Genomic DNA, 23,956 nt, shown 5'->3' on the forward strand with positions numbered 1-23,956 from the left:
ATTGAGCCGCTGTAACATGCGGTCTGCAGAGCAGAGAGCTGGTGCACGCTGCTTGTGTGCCGTCTCAGCAGACCATGTGACAGTCACCATTTTGGTTTGTCTATCCTCGCTTGGTAATACCCTGTGCTGGGTCTATGTCGGTGCCGTGCCGCTTGATTTATGCAGTAGATTAGGGACCAGGATAACCCCTCAATCTCTTCGGTCTCCCGTGCTTAGTTTGTTTGGTAGGGTCTTGGGGTTAGTCGCTTAGTCCCCTCTGGGCTCTTTGCTGCCCGTCGGTGGGGTGTAGTCACGGTTTAGCCAGGGTTATAATCGCTTTTTTCCGCTTTTCTAGCAGGAGCTCCAGACACACACGTCTGCTCCTCTTGCCTGTCAGGCTCCACCCCGAATGTATCACTTTTATAACTTTCATATAAGATGCTGCATTACAGTGCTGGCTAATCTCCTTCTCTTTTTAATCGCACAATGGCACTGCAGCTGACATTTTGTATTCCCAGGAACATTTATTTTTAAAGTGTTGCTTCAAGCTTCGCGACCACTTCAGTGATTTAAATGGTAATGGTGCCTGAAATATATATGGGCAGTGTTTTGCTTTGAAATGCTGCACATACACACTTTAACTCCTTTGGTGCTGGAGATGGTAGGATATCTGTGCAACAAGTGTTCTGGATTGGCTAAAGTCAGTTATGTGCATATTCTACCATCATCAAAGGCACTACAGCTGATGGATTGAGTAGTGTGGAATAGGAAGACTATGGAAACTCGCGTACTGAGGTGACTGACTGGTAAAGATTGGAGGACAACTATGTCTCATAAGGTTGATGAGATATGTTAATATGTTTTGAGAGTGTATATGTATATGTGTATATATATATATATATATATATATATATATATATATATATATATATATATAATGAATGTGTGTGTGTGTGTGTGTGTGTATATATATACTTTCTGAGTATTATTCTGGAGAACAAACCTGATTTTAACCCCTTAAGGACCAAACTTCTGGAATAAAAGGGAATCATGACATGTCATGTGTCCTTAAGGGGTTAAAGATGGTAAAAAAATATTTTTCAAAGAATGTGAACACTCATTCTTGCATTGCTATTTCAAGTACCATGACAAATTCATTGATTTGAAGTGGTCATGGTGCCTGGAGTCTGAATGCTGCACATATGGAGTTTAGTCCCTTTGCTGCCTCGGAAGTGAGGCTTAGCAATTTGACATGTGAAGATTAAAGTGACAATGTAATTTTTATTTATACACTTTTTTTTTTTATTTTTTATTTTTTTCTTACTGAAGAGAGTAATGGACCAGAGTCACACAGTGAAAATCAAAAGGGGGAAAGAGCACACATCTTAGTCGGTTTTATGTAGCTATGTAGTTATTTAAAAAAACAACAACACTGTAATTGATCTGTAATATGTTGGCCATATGAGATTATCTGCAAATTGGAGCCTTTTACCCACATGACAAAATATATATATATACCGATATATATATATATATATATATATATATATATATATATATATATATATATATACATTTTTTTTTTCTCTCCTTTTTGTGTTAGTTGTGTGTGTGAGGAAATGACTTCCTGTATCCTCTATATATAGAGAGCAGAGGAAATTCATAAGTGGGGGTCAGATATATATGTGGATCTGCCTGTGCTGCAAACCTCAGCAGTTTGGCTCAAGGCTTTTAGCGGAGGACAAATAGGTGATTTAAAAAGACTTTATAGTATCCATGCTTTCTCTTACAGTAAGGCGTCTTGCCTGAGATGCATGTCTTATTCACTTCTTTTTCTTAAACATGTATACTCATACTGGCTTTGGAAGCAATTAACAATATAAAATTGAAGGAACAAAATAAGTGCAATTTAGATTCTACTTGCGTTTGCTTCTGATCATTTAAATAAAACCCCACACGATGGTTTCTATTTTAAAATCGTATCTGTGTTAGTGGAGAGAAGAATGTCATTTGGAAAAAAAGGGGAGGTGTATACATTGCACTTTTCTGGTCTGCTGTTTCTGAAGCAGTTGTCAGTTATCATATATTAATGACAAGTTGTACATACATTAGTTTTCATGATTGTAAATGTCTGCCAATTCTAAATGAACAATATTTTTGGTTTTGTAATATTTTTACTTTTTCAATTGAGGGGTGGTCGTCGTCTTTTCTCTTCTTTTCTTTTTTTTTCTTTAATGTTTAGTGTAGCCATACTTCCTTACAAAAATCATTCATAAGGTTTTAAGACCCTGGCCCCAAATGATTTTTAACATGCATACTGGGCTTTAATATTAGATTAGGTTGATCCAGCTGGTATTATTTTATCTTTGCTACCTATATAACACACGGGTGGTTGTTGGTGGTGGTTTTGTTATTTTATTTATTTTTTAATGCTTATTCTCTGTATATAATGCTTCAGAGAAGACAGCTCTGGGGAGGGGAGGGGGGTTGGTGTATTCCACATCAATAACATGATTTCCTGTTTTAAGACAATCATTTCAAAACCCGACACACTGAGGTTTTAAATTGCAAAACATGTCTAGGAGTGCCAATCCTGGAAGGGTTAAGTTGCATGAAGTGTTGGATTTTGCAAGTGCTCGCAGAACAAATGTTTCCCCTAATCTTCATTTCCTCTCTGTTTTACTGCAATGTTAGTGGAATTACTGACATTCTTGAAGTATCAGGCGCTAGATCCAGTATTGTCAGTCTTATTGTTAAGTAGAGTTTCTGTTACAGATTTTCACAAATTTGTGTAAGATCACTGACGTCTGTGGCTTTATCTCCTAAAAGGTGGTTACTAACCGTTCAATATATATACTCTAATTTCAAATGTGGAATGTTTTGTATAATGATTGCCTAATTTTAGCTGCTGAGATTGGGCTATGGAAACAAATGAGCTGTTCGGTATTGGCCTTACATGGTTTCCATCCATATTCTTGCTATATGTGGCTGACTGTAGAACGTCTGGAAGCCTCTTTCTTGGGAGTTGTTGGGTTAAAATGATTAAGCCGCTGTGTCTGTGCCTGCACAGCACACACCCTATTGTCATTACAGCATGGAGACAATGCAGCCAATGAGAAAGCAGAGCAGGGAACAGGAATTGTGTGCCTGTCAGGGCTCAAATCATCCATGTCCTTATATGGTAAAATTTACTGTCTAATCTCAGGGAAGGCTCGCTTGCCGACAGGCGGGGCGGGGGAAGCTATATGCATATTGTGCTTTAGGCTCCTTCTCCATGTGCCTATGAACACAGAATATATAGCAATAATATGTACACACAGAGCCGGAATAAAACGAAAATAACAAACTGTGGACGTAGAATCCTCGCTCTAAGAAAACTGATTTAGCATTACACGTATTTGGCAAAGCGTCCTCTCCTAATCGTTTTCCATGATGTAAACGAGAATATGGGGTTCTCATATAGATATGTATATTTGATGAAAAATAAATTGATTGCAGCATGTTGCCAGAATTTGAAAATGATCTTTATCCAGCAATATATGCAGATGCATTTTACAGCCATTTCTGATTTAGACCAGGATAACCTTAAACAATATTGCAGGCGTAGCACAATGTGATTTTGATATCCTATGGTACCAGAGAGATCTGCAGCTGTGTCTAAGGCTAATTCATGAATTCCATTTGAGGTGACAATGAAGGCTCCTGAACTGAATGTCTCCTGTATATAGATTTCATTGTGTATGTGTTTTCTAGGAATCCTGTGCTACTCCAAATGGAGAAGACATGGAATACCAATTAGTGGCTGTTTTTGTGTACAGTTCTATGTGGTGCACGTACAAATGTAGGGTTAATTTTAGTAAAATGGCTGCAGACATCTGTGCAGACTTCGCTGCAATGTCAGTCAGTACCTTTTATTTCACATTTGTGTCAAGTGTTTAACCAAATAAGATTTGCTTTTTTTTGTTTTTTTGTTCTTCTTCTTCTCCTTTACCTGCTGACAAACCTCAAACGTGCCTGGATTCTAAATAAAAGATCATTGCCAAGGATCAGAGTGTAAGGCTTTTACAGCATGTAGTGCAAACAAGGTGTGGTTAAGATGTTATCTGCATTCAAACTATTTCACATCCAGGCTAAATTACCTCTTAAGATATGGGAACCTTCCAAGGAATGTAGACTATTTCACAGTCCACTTTGTAACCGCCACAAAATGGCACATATACAAGCAAAGTCCCTCATGGAAGAAATGTCAAGACCGAATGGTGCACAAGCAGCCATTATGTGGCAAAGGATTTGTATTTATTCTCTTTTTGATGATCTGTTAAAATAACTGAAGCTTTTGCCAGTTCTCATATTCTCTGTTTTTACTGAAGTGAATTCAGTTGGGGTCTTTTTAAATCAAAAGGATAATCTAGAGGAGGACCTCATGCTCACCATGCCTTGTGGGGTTTCAGCTATGCCTCACTGACAAGGCCTAATGAAGGCTTTAATAATATTTTTGGTCTTGCTATATCTTTTGTGCAGTGAGAACCTCCTGGCAGTTCAGATGATCTCCACGGAGTGTGGGTATATGCTTTGTTTTATAGCGTCCGCTTTTTTTTTTTATTATTATAACTTGTGATTTGGCCCAAGATTGACTTAATGATAAACTTAATAATCATTGTAATAGTGCTCTTTTACCTTTCTAAATAACTGTTTGCCTTATCTTGATGGAAAAGCTCACCGGAAGAGAATCCATTCTCTTACTGTCCTTGCACTACAAGGTTTTATATGAGCACTAAAAACTGGGCTGGCAGGAGATTTTACAGTCTAGGGAGCACATTGCCCTGGAGTTGCTAATGGCAATTGCATTGGGCTGTACCCAGAGCCACATTGACTTAACTTCTTAAAGTAGCTCTGGGGAAGGGGGTTTAGTTAAGTTACATGTACCCTGATAACCCCACATAGACAAATCTATTCTATTTACACTGTTGCCCTCCATAAGGTTTTAAAAGGTTATGGACAATAGGGCTGTACTAAAATATATTGAATCCATGGGTGTCCAATGTTTTTCTGCAGTGGGCCACTTCTTCAAAAATATGTGTGGGTTGCACTCCTTTTTCATTGAGCGAAAATATGGTCTTTTGCTGTGTAATGCATGTTAACACTGGATTAACAATTTGACAATAACGCAAAAGCAGTTGACAAACCGTTTTTCAGCATAGCAAAATTTCAGACACTTCCTGAGGTTTGCATTCCGAAGGGAGGTAAAGAAAGTGAAAGCATGAGTTAAACTGGAGCACACTGTGGGTATTTGCCTGGAGCACATGGAGATTGAGTGGGCTGTAAACTTGCCCAACCACCCTGGTTTATTTTTTTATTTTTTACTGGGCTGTGGGCTCATTTGACTGCTCCTTCACATAGCTTTCTTCAGCGTGATGGTCACATTGTCCTGGTGCATGTCTGTCTTCCTTCCCTCTGACCCTTGCGTTTGACCTCATCCGCAGGATAGAGGAGGGAATATGTGCACTACACTATGTGCGGTACTCTGTGCCGAAACTTAGTTCCCCAATGCTGCTTCAAGATCACGTTTGGTCAGCAGTAGGAGGTGCGGTTATTGCTACAGATATCACGCATGCCACATGTTGGACCCCCCTGTTCTAGTAAATGTTACTCAACCACTGCATTCCCTATCTGCACCTCAGAACCTACTAAGTGAACATGAAGAAATTATCCTAGTACAAACATAGCATCAACAACACTACAGTTGTTATGCATGGGGTAAACCAAGAGACTTATCTAGGCTTAAATTTAAAGAATGAAATATCCAAAGATTTATTTTCTCAACATAGTTCCAGAGCAATATGCAACCTCATTTAAAGTGAATTTGCTGGATGAACAAAGTTTAAACTATCCTGGCGTGGATATATGAAAATATATATTTCGCACAAATCACAGGTCGAAAACTCATGAAGGCTGTGAGGCACCTTTCTATAGAAACTATATCCATGGGGAGAAGATTAGTCTGTTTATTCAATTTTTTCCAACTTGAGATTCTTATATACCACTGGTCGTAAGCACCCTTTTAATTAAGTTTACGTGGGTGCTGTTTTTTTTAATCTACTTGGCATACATGTGCTGTGCAGTCTTGCTTTAAGCAAAGTCAGCTTCCAGAATGAGAAACAGACACTGATGTTGGGATAAACTGCATCGCTGCCAGGAAAGTGCTGTATGGGCCTACATCACATCAACAAGCAGAAAATCGTTTTTTCTTTGTTTTAAACGTTGCATCTATAATTCATGATGAATAGTAAGTACAGTAACAGCTGACCTATTTGTTCCCTGCAAAAATACGTAACTACAATTTGTTTTTATAGTTTATCTAGTTCTTGTTGGGTTTTTTTCTCCCTGCTTTAGTAGTCACATAGTAACAGTGTTTGTTTTAGAGTACAAAATGGGATTTAAAAAATAAAAATTTGTGCGGGGGGGAGGGGTAAAAAAACCCACTGGATTGAACATTGTAAGAATTGCATCAAAATACTTCTGACTCTTACCTAAAAAAATAAGATTTCCCTGTGCTGTGAGTCCATTATGAATGACTTTGAATCTTGGCTTAAGTGAACTGGTCAGATTTGCTCTGGAAAATGTTGTTTGACCTCTGTGCAGCACAACAATGGGGTGATGTGATTTTACTGTCACTATAGTCAACATGGGGCTTTAGGCTTTCATGGCAGTTGCTTCCCGACAGTAGCCACAAATCTCAGATGACTTACGATGGCTTTGTCGTGGCTATGACTATTCAGTGCATTCTCATTAGTTCATCATTATTTGGTGGGCAGTGAGCATGACTGGTGTCAGTGGTGATTGAGTGAGATGACCTTCCAACTTGATCTCTCCCTCTCCCCCCCTCCACCAGCAGATCATGGCTAATTTGTCACTAGATTGACTCTTCTGTATAATATGTATCAATGTATTTATTTCTCTATTGTAAAAAGAAATGTGATAGTTTCCTGTGGGCACTATTGCTACGCCGAGAGGGCCTGCGTGTCTCATTGCTTTGCAATGTAGTCTTGGGCCCACCTATGTTGAAATCTTAAGACAGAAGGATTTGGGTGCGAGAGAGAGTGTCGTTCTGCTTACTGGTTTGTTTCCTATTCTGCAGTACATATTTAGTTGGCAATATTCTGGAAGCTTGCAAGACCGATAGCGATTAGGTGCCAGCTGAAATACCTTCCAATGTCTGATTTTTTACTTTGTTGGAGTGTTTGCTAAATTATCTCCTTGCAAATGAATAGAATAGCCTTAGGACAGCCCTTGCTCGATTTCTTTGGACATTGCTGTGACTATTGGATCTGTGGCAGCAGCTAATATGCTATGATCTACACAGACTGCTCTGCTTTGTGAACCTTTCTCTTGCTTCTGGAATGTTGTCTCTGTTCACAAGCCAAGGACACCCTGCATCTTCCAGGAAGCTCAAGCCTAATAATCCTGTATGGCGTCTCTCATAATGCACGTTCACATTATGAATCAACCCTTCAAGTAATGCTGTCCAGTAATCTAGAACCTGTGCTGTAGTCAATGGGCGGATGTGTTTGCAGTCCAATATCCACTGATTGCCCAGGTTTTATGCAATTGGCATTCATTCATTTTCTGTCTTATCTGGACAAAATTAATCTATGCATTTATTTTCTGTCTGTATTTGCAAAGTGACAATTAAAAAGGGATTTTTGAACAAAGCGTGTTTCTGATTTGCAGTGTACAGACATGCAATTGATTATTGCTTTTACCTTTTGATTGAAATGTTAAAACTGATAAACGTGTCTGTTGTACTTGTCTCTTAGCTCTTCCATATGTGTATATTCCCTCAAAAGGACACTATAGTCTCCAAAATAACTTCAGCCTAATGAAGCAGTTTTGGTGTATAGAACATGCCCCTGCAGCCTCACTGCTCAATCCTCTGCCATTTAGGAGTTAAATCAATTTGTTTATGAACCCTAGTCACACCTCCCTGCATGTGACTTGCACAGCCCTCCTAAACACTTCCTGTAAAGAGTCATCTAAAATCTATCCTTTCTTTATTGCATGTTCTGTTTAATTTAGATTTTCTTATTCCCTGCTATGTTAATAGCTTGCCACAAGAGCCTCCTGTATGTGACTTAAAGTTCATTTTACATAGCAAGAGATAAAATTGTTTAAGGTAAATTACTTCCCTCATGCAGGCTGTCAATTATAGGAGGGGGGTGCAAGGGCTGCAGAAACAGTGATTTAACTCCTAAATGGCAGTGAATTGAGCAGTGAAACATGAGCGGCATGATCTATACCATGGGTCGTCAACCTGGTCCCTACCGCCCACTAGTGGGCGTTTAAGGATTCCAGGTGGGCGGTAGGGATTTCCAGGTTTTGACGACCGGGCAGGCGGGTGCGAGCCGGCGGTACCCCTGCGACTGGGTACCGCCGTGACCATTTGCGTCCCCGGCCCGCGCGGCAAACCGCCGGGGCTGCATATGGAGGGGTCCATCGGGTGGCCCATGCTGTCAGGGCCACCCGATGGATGTGGATTGTGAGGGGGCCCGGTCAGCGCTGGGCGCTCTAACAGCGCAACCGGGCCCCCTGTGATGACATCACAGAGCTGGGAGGAAGTGATTCCCCGGTCACTCCTCCCAGCTAAAACTGAGAGCCGCGCGGGAGGAAGACCAGGGAGTCAGAGTAGGAACTCTGACTCCCATCCACCTGAGCCACCACTGGACCCCAGGGAAAGTCACCCTCCTGCATCTAAAAGGTAGGAAACAGGAGGGTGACTTAAATATAATGTGTGAGTGTCTTTGTATGTATGTCTTGTGTGTCTTTGTATGTATGTCTTGTGTGTGTGTCTGTATATATGTGTCTATGTATGTGTGATTGTCTGTTGGTATGTGTGTGTGTGTGTGTGTCTGTATGTATTTGTCTTGTGTCTGTGTCTGTCTGTGTTCCTGTATGTGTCTTTGTGTGTGTGTGTGTATATGTGTGTCGTGTGTGTGTATGTATGTGTCGTGTGTGTGTGTGTATGTATGTGTCGTGTGTGTGTGTATGTATGTGTCGTGTGTGTGTGTATGTGGTGTGTGTCGTGTGTGTGTGTATGTGTCGTGTGTGTATGTGTCGTGTGTGTATGTGTCGTGTGTGTGTGTGTGTGTATGTATGTGTGTATGTATGTATGTATGTGTGTATGTATGTGTCGTGTGTGTGTGTCGTGTGTGTGTATGTATGTGTCGTGTGTGTGTGTCGTGTGTGTGTATGTATGTGTCGTGTGTGTGTGTATGTGTCGTGTGTGTGTGTGTGTGTATGTATGTCGTGTGTGTGTGTGTGTATGTATGTCGTGTGTGTGTGTGTATGTATGTCGTGTGTGTGTGTATGTATGTCGTGTGTGTGTGTGTGTGTGTATGTATGTCGTGTGTGTCGTGTGTGTGTGTGTATGTATGTGTCGTGTGTCATGTGTCGTGTGTGTCTGTATGTGTCGTGTGTGTGTGTCTGTGTGTGCCTGTCTGTTATAGTGGACTATAGTAAGTGGGCTACCTAGCTCAGCCTTCCTCCTGGGCATTGCTACAAGGAAGGTTAAAAAATAGAAAAAAGGGAAAAAAAAGGTGGGGAGGGGAATTGAGGAGGGAGAGGAGATGAGCTGACGCACAAATGAGAAATCATATTATGCGCAAACAGAGAAGTCGTCTGAATATCACTGAAAGAGACCTTCGTTTGTTCCTTACGAAAATCGAACCAGATATCAAATATTTAGTCTTGCAGCATCCACCTCAAGGATCTCATTAATCACTAGTAAAGGTAATTTCAATTTACCGTATATACTCGAGTATAAGCCGACCCGAATATAAGCCGAGGCCCCTAATTTTATCCCAAAAAACTGGGAAAACTTATTGACTCGAGTATAAGACTAGGGTGGGAAATGCAGCAGCTACTGGTAAATTTCTAAATAAAATTAGATCCTAAAAAAAATATATTAATTGAATATTTATTTACAGTGTGTGTATAATGAATGCAGTGTGTGCGTATGTGTGTGTGTGTATGAGTGCAGCGTGTGTGTATGAGTGCAGTGTGTGTGTGCATGAATGCAGTGTGTGTGTGCATGAATGCAGTGTGTGAATGCAGTGTGTGCAGGGCCGGTGCAAGGATATTTGCCGCCGTAGGCAAAACATTTTTTGCCGCCCCCTCCCCCCCCCATATGTCCTGACTTCCCCTCCTCCTCCCTCAGTGGTCCTTACCTCCCCACCCCCGTGTTCCTTCACTCCCCCCCCAGTGGTCCTGACTCACCCCTCCCCTAGTGGTCCTTACCCTCCCCTCCCCTAGTGGTCCTTACTTCCCCCTCCCCTCCCATAGTGGTCCTTATCCCACCCCCTCCCTCTCATAGTGGTCCTTATCCCCCTTCTCCCTCCCATAGTGTTCCTTATCCCCCCCCATCCCTCCCATAGTGGTCCATATACCCCCCCCCCCCTCCCTCCCATAATGGTCCTTATACCCCCCCTCCCTCCCATAGTGGTCCTTATCCCACCCCCTCCCATAGTGGTCCTTATCCCACCCCCTCCCATAGTGGTCCTTATACCCCCCCTCCTTCCCATAGTGGTCCTTATACCCCCCTCCCTCCAATAGTGGTCCTTATCCCCCTCCCTCCCATAGTGGTCCTTATCCCCCCCTCCCTCCCATAGTGGTCCTTATACCCCCCTCCCTCCCATAGTGGTCCTTATCCCCCCCCTCCCTCCCATAGTGGTCCTTATCCCCCCCCCTCCCTCCCATAGTGGTCCTTACCCCCCCCCCCCTCCCATAGTGGTCCTTACCCCCCCCCCTCCCTCCCATAGTGATCCTTATACCCCCCCTCCCTCCCATAGCGGTCCTTATACCCCCCTCCCTCCCATAGTGGTCCTTAACCCACCCCCTCCCTCCCATAGTGGTCCTTATACCCCCCCCCCTCCCATAGTGGTCCTTATACCCCCTTTTTTTTTATTATTAATTTTTTTTTATTATTTTATTTATATATTTTTTTTTTCGTCCCCCCTCCCTGCTTGATATATGGCAGGGAGGGGGGCTCTCCTTCCCTGGTGGTCCAGCATTGGTAGTTCAGTGGGGGGGAGAGGGGGGCTGGCAGAGCTGTACTTACCTTTCCTGCAGCTCCTGTCAGCTCTCTCCTCCTCCGCGCGGTCTGTGCAGCTCCCTCTGTCAGCTCCCAGTGTAAGTCTCGCGAGAGCCGCGGCTCTCGCGAGACTTACACTGGGAGCTGACCGAGGTGCTGAACGGACGGCGCGGAGGAGGAGAGAGCTGACAGGAGCTGCAGGAAAGGTAAGTACAGCTCTGCCAGCCCCCCTCTCCCCCCAGTCTGTATTATGGCAATGCAAATTGCCATAATACAGACTCTGACTCGAGTATAAGCCGAGTTGGGGTTTTTCAGCCCAAAAAATGGGCTGAAAAACTCGGCTTATACTCGAGTATATACGGTACTTTGTTTTCTCATTAAACTTTATAAAGTTAAAAACCTTATAAACCTGCATTAAGTAGAAATAAAAAGATAAATGTACGTACATTTATTTTTTTTTAAAAAACACCCTCCTTTCTAAAAAATATTCTGCATTTGTGCGAAAACTGGTGGGCGGTAAGGAATTTTTTTCAACCAAAAAGATGCATTAGTGGGCGGTAGGTAGAAAAAGGTTGACTACCACTGATCTATACAATAAAACTGCTTCATAAAAGGAAAACTCCAGTGCCAGGAAAATCCGTTTTCCTGGCACTGCAGGTACCCTCTCCCTCCCACCACCCATCCCAGGTAGCTGAAGGGGTGAAAACCCCTTCAGGTCACTTACCTGAGACCCTGCCGATGTCCCTCGGCGGTGGTTTCGGGTCGGCGTCGCTCCTCCCAGTAATCACGTCAACCGGTGGGCGAGACTGATCCCGCCCGCCGGCTGAGGAAACCTAATGCGCATGCGCGGCAATGCAGCGCACACGCATTAGGTCTCCCCATAGGAAAGCATTGATAAAGATTTTCAATGCTTTCCTATGGGGAATTGAGCGACGCTGGAGGTCCTCACACAGCATGAGGACATCCAGCGATGCTCTAGCAAAGTCTTTGGTATGAATCAGGAAGTGCCCTCTAGCTAAAGTTGTTTAGGTGACTATAGTGTTCATTTAACATAAGAGCTGTCTCTCCATTACAACAGATCACCTCTCTCCCCCTTTTTTATTTTTTTTTATTTTTTTAACATTGAGCATCTGGGGTGGTCACAGCGTTTGTCCATAAATATGGGAGCAGAAATTATAGCATTACCATTCCTGCTTTATAGTGAAAAAAACACGTGGAAGAGACATCTGTTTTTATTAGATACATGCTTTAGCCTTTCAAGCATATGTGGCAGTAAAATTGCTTCTACAGAACACTGAATCTAAAATTGTGTGCATGTTAATTTCTTAATTTCTGGCAGTTTAATATACCTAAGATAATAACCAGCCGATCATTATTTTTCCAAGCCTAATATATTTATCTGAAAACCACATAATATACAAGGTGTAAGGGATACTCTAAGCACCATAACAACCTGTTCATTGCATTTGTCACAGTGCTGGAATGTCTATCCATGTCTCAGCACACAGTTTGTTATAATTGCAGCAAATGCCCTATATTTTTGCCTTTACCTGTATGAAATTTTGCACACAGCATGTACCATCTGTATAAATCTCCATTCTTTCTGCTGACCACGCTTACAAACAGCCCACGACTTTGGTGTTAACAGTTAGTGAGGGGAGGTGAACACTTCTCGCAAGACTGTGAACAGGTTTCTCAATAAACTGATAGCACTCACTGTATGGCTTTTGGCTTTTCCAGTAGCTCCACTTATCTTATGTGACAAATGGAAAGTACAGCTCAGGACAACGGTTCAACTGGGTATGATTTAGGCTCTAGAGACAAAATAAGCTTGATTGGTAGATCCCATTCGTGGCAGAGCTTGCCGCTGTATTCTCTACAGATACATTTCCATCCTGGAGTGTCCATTTTTCCTACCATTCTGTTTCCCTCTCAGGTCTCATACACCACTTTAACTCACTTGTGGACAGAGGGGACTTATGCATTTTGCAAATCACACTGGTCTCAACCATAAGGGAAATACATTGACAAAATGGCATTCTGGTCTCATCTGCACAGTAACCATTGACAATTGTTTCAGCCTTCTTGCAAGCAAATTTTTATTTTTGCTTTACTAGATCATGCTTAGAGGGACTTTGTAAGTATCACACATGCAGCCACTTATAATGGGTTGTTAGGTTCAAGGAGACATTAGCTGTCTAACCTTGTAAGACAATGAATGCAAGAACTGGATTAAGCCACTCTGCACACATTCACTGTATTCACCTTCCAAGATTGACTTGTGTGTCATTATATTGGCATCTGAGGGACTGAGCAGGTCCTGATTTTTATTAGAGGGTTACACACATTTCCAGATTCTTAATCTGTAGTGGTTATAGTCCATAGTGTCCTTTACTCAAAGGGTAAGAGAAGCCTATTTTACTTGGAATCTGTAAGAAATTATTTCAAGCTGATTTTCAAGAAGGCCTGTGTTCCATACAGTCAGACAAGACTACCTTCTGTAATGTAACGGTTTTGCCCAGGTTTACAATGATGCCTGAACTTCCGGTATCTGTAAGAAAACTGCCTCTGGTGATGAAAATCTGCATCACAGAATTATGCCATCGTGGCATGTTGATTCCAGAGCAAGTTCAATGGGCAGGTTTAGAATGGTTAAGCACTAAATGTGTAAGTGGAACAGATTCACATCCAAAAACTGGGAACATCTGTGCTGTGTGTAGTTTTTTTTATGTAGTGGACAACGTTTGAGCAAGATGCTATCTAGAAACAAGTCCTTCCATAGTAGTAATGCTAATGTAGACCTGATTTAACATTGTTTAGTCTAGGTAAAATCTTATTTTAGAGGCTATTGGTGAAGTTCTTGTTCATAGCAAGAAAAGAATGAACAAACAAAGGCTTGCTGTGAATATCAGCAAAACTTTTTCCTATTTTTGGAATGACTTTGGGTTTCTTGTCACATTGTATTTACATGTGAACGGTTTATGCTCAAGATGCTGCTATAATTGAGAAATTCTGTACAACCATGTTTAGTATTAACCCTTTCACACAGGTGCAAACACAAAAATCTGGCCCTAAATGTTGAACGATTGCCGGGAGTTTCATCACTAATGATCGCAGCCAGTTTATATTGTGCAAATTACTAGTTGATAGCCAATACTGACTGCTGTAAGACAGGAGCTTTACTTATCGACTATTTACCTGAATTTTCAACCATCTTGAGTGCTTCACATGTCTGGAACTTACCAACATGTTTTTGCACTGGTTTACATTGCACCACCAATACCCATTGTTACATTTCTCTACCAATATGGAAAAAAATAATCCCTTGGTTACTACTATGTTACACAGTGATCGAACAGGCAAGTCTCCCTCGCATTCATCAAAATGTTATGAAGACTTGTAGTTAAAGGATCACTACACTGAATGTTTGTTTTTCTTTTGACTGTTTAGTAGGTATGCGCCCAAAGAAAACAGGCAGGTCTATTTTTTGTTATTTTTTTTATTTCTGCATGTGTTCCTCAGGGGTTTATGGGGGAAAAAAAGTATTTTACAAAAAGCTATCTACTGTATGTGCTGTTTGGAGTCTGCAAGCTCTCCTTTCTTTCACAGACAGTATTCCAATCATGGGCTTCTAATTAAGATATGCTCTGTGCTGAAGCTGCACACACGTTGAACAACCAGCGCACCTGCCATTTCCATTAACTCCATAGAGCTAACAAAAGCAGAAACAAAATTCCCTGTCTGTCACATAGGTATGTCACGCTAGACACCATAACAAAAAGTATTCCCATCAAGCTGAAGTTCTTTGTGTTTGGAGTGTTCCTTTTACTGTAGACCCACTCCTTAACCTTAATAATTGGTATGGGGAACTCAATAGACCTTCCCTGACTGCAACCCCTGGTTTGCTAAGTAGCAGGTTGTCTTGGCATGATGCATTGGCAGACACAGCTGTTCCAGTTTCACTAAAACATGTGTGGCATCCTTACTCACGGGAAGTGATGTCACTTTGTCTTAATTTTCGGGCCGAATGCTGGGTGGGAGGAAGTTGGGAGATATGTTGTGTCTGCTAGTAGAGTTTGCTGAGGTAGCATTGTCTAGGGATACTGTGAAAGACAAACAGGTTTCATATATCCAACTTACTGCTAATGGGTGAGCAAGATGAGGAACCGAGAAAAATGGATCTCCACGTATGCATTTGCATGAATGTAGCGCTGCTGTGCCTGAATGGGTGAGTGTACTGATGTGTACATATGAGAGAGGGTGTGACCCTGGTTCATAAATCCTAGGGAATTTGCCAAAGCATGCTCTACTTATGTTATTTGTGGTTCAGTTGGTCCATTTTTTATTTTGAGGTCTTTATCAGAATTCCTGTATGGACTTTCTTCCTTGATTCCTAAAAAAGAATAAAAATACATGCCCATATATTTTCTTGTATTTCTAAATGTATCTAATATATCCTGGACACTCATGTGCATTGTTGGTATAGATTGCCATCTAGTGGATGAAATTGTTTTTATTTCTAATAAAATGACAGGTTAACCTTTCCTTCAAATTACCAAGGCTGATTTTAACCTATTCCATGGGTGTGGATTTATTAATTTTTTTTTTTTATTTAGTCCCTTGGACAAGATTTAAAATAAAGTGCTTGTCCTAACTCAAAATAATATCAAAGATTGTAGTCCCTTGCTTGGGGACAGGGATATTTGCTAAACTAATTATCACAAATGAAATCGGAATTAAAATGTTGAGGCAAAAAAAGCTGATCTCAAAATATTCTCGAACTTTGCTATACTGTAGTTAGAATATAAGTATTTTTGATTCAATTTTGCCATTTGGATTTATTTAGCAAAAATTAAGTTTTGTGAATTACCCTTAATATAGTCTCTCCCTTTGTCATAGTGTGTGCTGGCTGAATGTAATCTGTGTTTGCATATTAATGTGATCGAGATTTGTTTCTGTACAACTTGAGTGTTTTTATGTATATATATATATATATATATATATATATATATATATATATATATATATATATATATATATATATATATATTGATTATAATATATACAAATGTAAATATGAATAGAATACACATTATACAAGTGTATATGCAGAATACTAAAATTGGTGAATTTGTTTAATAATACATTTTTTGACACCTAATACACATCAGACTCCTACGCTGTCATTCTGACACATGCACACTGACACACACTCAATACTCAAACACAGACAAGCTGACACAGACCCCTTTACACACAAACTACATTTGACCAAAACAGATATACACATACACACACTGACCCATATACACACAAACTACATCAGACTTACATACAGTACAATTCCTATACATATTACACAAGACCAGCAGGTTTAATATTTGTCTGTCTACTGCTTGTCCCCTTCACTTTTCTTTCCCCCCCAGGATATGACTTCAAGATGTATCCTGGCAGCCATAAGCTGTGTGCATTACAAGGAGTGGCTGCTTCTCCTAGCACCTCCCCATGCCTGGCAGTCCACTGTGGCCCCTGGTTGCCTCTTCCAGCAAAGAGGACAGTCTGTCCACCACACCAATACCCAAACTTAGCTTGTCATCTAGCCCACTTTTCCCCAACCCAATCCTAATGGCCCACCAACAATCCAGTATTTATGTATTTCCCTGTTTTATTCCAATAGAGAGCCTGACAAAACCTGGACTGTTGGCTAGACCAGTGTTCCCCAAACCAGTCCTCATGGCCCTCCATCATATTGACTGGTTACGTGTTGTTGGAATATTACCAGTAATCTCTATGAGGAAAATAATTGAGGTTGATAAGTCCGATGTCATACTGAAACAGCTGACATGCAGATACAGAACATTCTATATTGCTTAGTCTGTGTTAATGCTCTTGAATTTTTTAATAACTATTATTTATTTATTTTTTCAAGCTTGTATTGACTTTTCTAATGGCCACTTTCCTCCTTTCCTCTGTAGACTGGGAGAATTGACAAGTCTTATCCAACAGTGTGTGGCCATACAGGACCAGTGCTGGACATTGACTGGTGTCCACATAATGACAATGTTATAGCCAGCGGCTCTGAAGACTGCACGGTCATGGTAATCCTCTCCTTTTATTTTGTTTTTTGTGCTTTCAGAGTATTTGGTTTTGTGACTTTCTGCAACTTATTCTGCTTCATGAATACAGACCAATGTACAGGTATCTTCTGTTCTGCACTATCGTGCTTTTATGGTCCAGGATCCTTTATGTATGACGATAGACTCTGTAGCAAATATAAATGTCTAAACAAAACAACCAGGCACTTGCAATAGAATAAACAAAATGTGGTGTGAAAATTCAACTGCTCTATCTCTAGTGGAAGGGAAACAAAGTTGTAGCTCCTGAACTGTTGCACTTAGTAACCAGGCTCTCCTGAGGCGTTTTTGTGTTCACACAGTTCCCCTAGGGCAGGTCTGATCAGATTTAAAGGGACACTATAGGCACCCAGACCACTTCAACTCATTGAAGTGGTCTGGGTGCATAGTCCCAGGCTTCTAAACCCTGCAAAGAGAACTATTGCAGTTTTTCATAAACTGTAGTAATTACCTTTTTGAGGGTTAACTCCACCTCTAGTGGCTGTCTAGGCACTGAGCTTCCTCAAACTATGCGTGAGGACATCCTGTGTCACCCTTATGTGAGCGTGGCCAAGCATGAAGCAGAGGCAGAGCCCATGGGACATTGGCCCTGGTATCAGGTAAGTGGGAGGTGGGAGTTACTATAGGGAGCTATAATGCTAGGAACTTTGTTTTCCTGGCACTAAAGTTTCCTTTTAAGCAACCTGGTATTTACTTTTATAGTAGTTGCATTAACATGAGCTACTACAGTATCAGCATTGCATTAAACACCCCATACCTGAGCATTCTTCAAGAAATTATCACCTTATTTATGGTGGGGTAGGAGCGGTTTATATTATCTGTAGTAGTCTCTTGGTATAAATGACACACTCATAGAGTTCATGTCTACATGGGTCCCTTAATATAAACTGCACAAGGTTAAACATATTATTCCATGCATATAATAGGGCACTCTTAAAGGAACACTATAGTGTCAGGAATAAAAAAACAAACCTATATTCCTGACACTATTGTCCTTGTATGCCTGTTAAGGTCCTCGGCCCAGTGCCGATTGCGCTGAAAAAGGTGTTTTTGTCCCACATAGTGCTGCGAGGCTGGCTCCACTTCCATGGCTCAGATCATTAAACTTTATGGTCTCAGGCAATCTAATGCTTTCTCATAAGAAAGCATTGGGAGGCTATTGCACATGCAGGGCAAAACGCTGCGCCAATCAGCATCTCCTAATAAAGATGCATTAAATCCATGCATCTCTATGGGGAACATTCAGCGCCTTCATGCAGAGCGTGGTGACGCTCCACACCAGTCCTGTACACTGCAACACTTGACTAGGAAGTACCTCCAGTGGCCACTTGAGTGAATGACATGTAAACACTGCTTTTTCTCTGAAAAGGCAGTATTTACATTAAATGACCTGCAGGTACAGGCAATAGACACCAGAAGCACTACATTAGGTTGTGTTTTTTTTTTTTTTTTTTTTCTGGTGTAGTTGTTCTGTAGTCTCCCTTTAAGGAACTGCACTCACTCCTTCTTTGGTGCCTTGCAGACTAGAGTGGCATGAATTCCATTAGAAGTACGTAACCAGAAGAAGAGAAAAAAATCCAGATGCTCAAGGATAATCTAAAGCAGACTTTATTTGAAACCTAGAGTTGGCAGTGTTTTTGTTCTGTTATAGAGCATTTATCAAGCCAGCCTTTTGCTTCTGTTCTCCTATACATGCAGTCATACCCACACTCCCCTTGCAAAGACAGCCTGTCATTTGTGCATGATTTCTTTAAGAGCATATGTTTCTATGTTGGTAATGTCATTGTGATTGGATGTTCCTTTTGTGCAAGTTCTCACGTTGGGTGCTGTGTGAACCATAAAGAAGCTGGGCATGATATATTACACAACACTGCAGCTTCAGACTGGAACTTTATATAACAAACTGGGCAGAGAGAATTGCTCTCTGAAGCGATCTCCCATCTAGTTTGCAGCCAGGGGTGGTGTGCCCACTCAGATCGCAAAGGAGACTTCACAATTCTGTATGCAGGTACCCGAGATTCCCGAAGTCTCAGGAAAGCCCCAGGACATTCTGTTTACATAGCGGCCGCAAATAATTTCTGACAGATACTGTCAGTCAGCTCGCCACGCTACACTGATGGATCACAATTGACTTTGTGGCCAATAGAGTCCTAAAGGGATTAATATGGTGCTATACATGCAGACTGAATTTTGTTTTACATTTGCTTAAGCGCCACACATAAAGTTCCCTGTGATGCTAGAGAGCATAAATAACCCTTATTATGTCTTAATTTAGGTATGGCAGATTCCAGATGGTGGGCTGACTCTGCCACTCACAGAGCCTGTGGTGGTGTTGGAAGGGCATTCCAAGAGGGTTGGCATAGTAACGTGGCATCCCACTGCTCGTAATGTTCTACTCAGTGCAGGTATGACATTTCTAATGCTTTTCTGAAATGTGGTTAGATCCTTTTATATACATTGATGGTTGAACAATCTTTTGTGAGTGAGACCAAATGTGCTTGAACACAACTTGTATCTTGTATAGATCGAATATTTAGTTTTCAGATTAAAAATAATAAATAAATAAAAATTTCTCTTGCATACAGGTTGTGATAATGTCGTCATTATTTGGAATGTGGGCACCGGGGAGGCATTGATTACTCTGGACGAAATGCATTATGACATGATCTTCAGTGTGTGCTGGAATCGTAATGGGAGCCTAATCTGTACAGCCTCAAAAGACAAGAAGTTGCGTGTGATCGACCCACGCAAGATGGAAATAGTAGCAGTAAGCACTAAAAAAGGGAACCTTGGGAAAATCATTCTACAACCTAACTTGGTGTACTCCGTTTATATTAAAAAGCAGCATCTAATAACATGAAGAAAATAAAATCGCTGTTAAACGTAAAATATCACTCTCCCAACTATACACTATAAATTCTTCTTTCCTTGTCAAGGATAAAAAGGACTTGAAAGAATAGAATAAATATGATTGCAGCTTCTTGTTTTTGTCTTAGAGCTTACTAATCCCATTAATAAGGGCCACTTTTATTTCTTTACAATTGATACATTTATATGGTGTACGTGAAAACCTACAGTTAAATGTAACCACTTAAATGTCCAGAAGAAACTGTGAGATTTGGGATTAGCTGATTCTCTTTATTGCTGCTATGCAGCCCAGATTGCAGAGGTGCACTGATTGCATGCAGACCCTGTGAAAAATCTGTGGGTAGACTTAGAGCATACACTGTTTGGGTGAGACTTTCTATCCTTGCACATTTGGGTATTCAAACACCATTGTTACCTAACCAAGTTTGCCCTTCATTTCACTGCATTATGGGATGAAATGACATGTAAATGTAACTTTGTGCATTACCCTGTACTTCTTATCACTTTTCTTCCTGGCCTTTTTACAACCTTCAGTACATCTGTCCACCTTCAATGACTTCTGCTATATACAAACACACCATTTGGCATAAAAAAGTGGAAATCATGACAATACTTCTCTTAATTTGGATGTCTTTTATAGATGCTATTCTTTTCCTGCAAACAAACTGTCTTAAATTGATTTTTTTTTTTTTAAATGCATTTATTTTTTATGTTTCAGGAAAAGGATAAAGCTCACGAAGGGGCCAGGCCTATGAGAGCAATCTTTTTATCAGATGGGAATGTGTTTACTACAGGGTTCAGTCGTATGAGTGAGCGTCAACTAGCGCTATGGAATCCGGTATGTAGGGTGATTTGAAAGATGGGGCATTTTCACATAAAGTGGATAGAACTTTGCAAGTTTGTAAACCTGAAACATAACACATTGGTACACTTTGGTTAATGAAGCTAATATTAACCTTTTGGGCAAATTGCTGACACTCTTAAGAGTCCATATCACATTTTTTCTCAGTGCTGTTTATCTTAGTCCAAATATTTATTTCATTTTGATACTGCTGCAAGTACTTTTTAATTGGCTTACTTTTTCTACTTCAAGTATACCCAAAATGTGGAACTGTCTGATTTTCATCTCCAAATTTAGAATTTTATCGTGCAGACTCCATGAAAAAAGTAAATTTGAATTGTATGGTAATGTAGCAAGCACTGATCTTTTGCCTAACTGTAGACATGTGCAATGTATCTACCAAAATTAGCATGTTATCAGTTTTAATTCTATAATTGATTTCTGCTATATTCTGCACAGGGCCAGACTGGCCCACTGGGATACCGGGAAGTTTCCCGATGGGTCGCGGCACATGGGGGTTACACAGCTCTGATTCTTCAGTAATTGCGGCCTAAAGTTACCTTGCGGCCGCAACTCCTGTAATGCATGGTGGTGCCGCCGGGCCAGGTGGCTGCTTTGCCGGTTCGGTGGCACATTCAATACTGACAGCCGTGCAGTTGTCAGATAGGGAACCGCGAGGGAGCATGATGTGTGTTGTGATTGATTATGGTATAGTGCGTGCCAGGGGGACACGAAACACATAAGTGGTGATTATCACTCCTCCCCCTCCTTTTAGTTGGAAGTTGCATCAGAAGCAAATTCTAATTCAAAAGGATACTAAGGATATACAATATTTAGCTTATCATGTGTATTCAAAATGTTTCAATATCAGTGTTTATAATATAACAACATCAAAGATACCCTTTCCTAGTCTTTATTTAGCATTGCTTCTATATGGAAATAAATCTCATAAAATAAAATTTCGGTTGCTAGGGATCCTGATGATTATACTTTACACATAAGTTCAACAAATAATTACTGCAAACTAGATCTTGTTCAACAAAGATCTGTGCCTGTAGCACAATATGCCATTTAAAGGCTAGAACACTATTAAGTGAATGTTTAAAATCCTGTGTGTAATCCGCTCGCTAAACTGATAAGTGAGTTTCTGTCCTGTGTATATTGCTGACACCTAACCACTTGCAGTATGTGAAAGCAAAAAGAGAAAATACTAGGTCGGTGAATATTGAGGGATATAAAATACAAAAAGAGAGAGAGCTGGTTTTAGAATGTATAGAATCTATCTCTAATACTCTAGTCTGTACTGGATTTGCTCCCAAAGTATGATCTGCTGGTCTTCTCCCCCTCTTCATTGATTTATTTTTATATATTCTGCCACTAGGTTTGGTACATATATGAACGCTCTGCTTGCAACAATAGACACACTAAGAAAACAAACTAAAGTGCTAACATGCGAATTGCTCCTGATGTGAGTTCCAGTGCTTTTAATGGAACCTTCGTCAGTCTCATTTTTTGCCTCTTGACAGTTTAAAGAAAATCGCATCCAACGATGTCCATTCCAAGAATGCTTGGCTAACAGTAATTGGTGTGGAGTTTCCTGGCTTTCTTTTTAAAATACTTCCTCACATCATACAATGAGTAATCTATTTTCTTAGTGTCCCTGCAACGTAATAAACATATGATGCTAAAGCTTCATTGTCAAAACTACCATTACTTGTAATGAAAAACCGATTACATGGTTATACAGTTCTGTAATATTGCAAGGTGATTCTGTTATGATCCAAATTTAACTGGTGTAACACTGATTTAAAATAATATTGTTTTATTACCCCCTTTACTTGAATACTGTTGCTCTGACCACTTGTATGATTGTTCCACCCCATTGATGGAAGGCAGATGTAGAATTGCTTTTACAGGTTGCCAGCATCTTGAAAATACTCTGTGAATGAACTTTTGATTGGTGAAATGTTTTGTTTTCTAATTATGTGCTGAATGCTAGCAGAACGTTTATTTGATATAGTACAGCATGGTTTTCTTGATCATTTTGGTTTTTTTTTCAGAAAAATATGGAAGAGCCAATTGCACTACATGAAATGGACACTAGCAATGGAGTCTTGCTACCATTCTATGATCCAGACACCAATATAATTTACTTATGTGGGAAGGTGAGCTACCATTTCTTCATTTGTGTGAATTTGCAACTTGCCCTGCTTGTTTTTGAGTTCACTATATTTTCATCTATATGAAATTGAAGAGATGTTGGTTTGGTTATTAAATTGTCAGGTAGTACCATATATGTGCTTTATTGTACAGGTGATGATGCATAGAGCAACCCTGCAAGCACATATGAGCCTACTTAGCAGAGTTAGAAATGCTGTAATTAGTAAAAATTGCTGCACTCTCAGACTACCCCTTATAGCTTCCAGTTTTGCAGCCAGACCGCTTGTTTCGGCCACACAATGTTAGATATTTTCCAACTCTTACATACATTTGGTGTTGTGCCCTCTCTCCTGGAGGGAGAACAAGCCATGGACCATGCATGCAGGTAGCCTCCACATAGTTTGAGAAATGTACGTATTTTTCTCAAGCTGTTTTTATGAACAGGGAGCCAATGATTGTCTTGGAGCATCAGCCGAAGCTCTCAACCAATTAGTGGCACCCTCTCCACAGCAGTCAAAGGCTTAGATTGGGGAGAGGGGTGTATTAGATTGGGGGAAGAGGACAGTGTATAACAGTGGAGGGAGGGGGGGGCAATGTATTGAATTTGTGAGCAGTGTATTCGAATGGGAAGAGGGGCAGTGTGTTAGATTGGGTCTGCATGGAGGCGCTGAACGCTCCTCATGGAGATGCTGTTTGGTCGCACAGCTTTTTGCCACACATGCACAATAGCCTCCCAATGCTTTGCTATTGGAAAGCATTGGATTGGCTGTCAAGGTAGTTGGACTGAAACGTTGGTTATATGCAAATGCACGTCTCCTTAAAATAAATTCGCTCTTTTGTTTATTTTGAAGCCCTACAAGCGTGAGGACGTCCAGTGTCAGGCAACTT

General features: G+C 40.8%; 1 protein-coding gene across 2 annotated transcripts in view; it reads left to right on the forward strand.

The window, feature by feature from the left end:
- CORO1C (coronin 1C) overlaps positions 1-23,956 on the forward strand; it is a 66,691-nt gene that overhangs the window by 31,526 nt on the left and 11,209 nt on the right. For both annotated transcript variants that reach the window (XM_063454690.1, XM_063454689.1), the window contains exons 3-7: positions 17,041-17,163; positions 19,475-19,604; positions 19,785-19,966; positions 20,786-20,905; positions 22,969-23,073. In XM_063454690.1, the coding sequence (XP_063310760.1) occupies positions 17,041-17,163; positions 19,475-19,604; positions 19,785-19,966; positions 20,786-20,905; positions 22,969-23,073 (660 nt within the window). The remainder of the gene's footprint in view (positions 1-17,040; positions 17,164-19,474; positions 19,605-19,784; positions 19,967-20,785; positions 20,906-22,968; positions 23,074-23,956) is intronic.

Source organism: Pelobates fuscus, chromosome 5 (genome assembly GCF_036172605.1).
Source record: "Pelobates fuscus isolate aPelFus1 chromosome 5, aPelFus1.pri, whole genome shotgun sequence".
In the NCBI taxonomy this organism is placed as follows: Eukaryota; Metazoa; Chordata; class Amphibia; order Anura; family Pelobatidae; genus Pelobates; species Pelobates fuscus.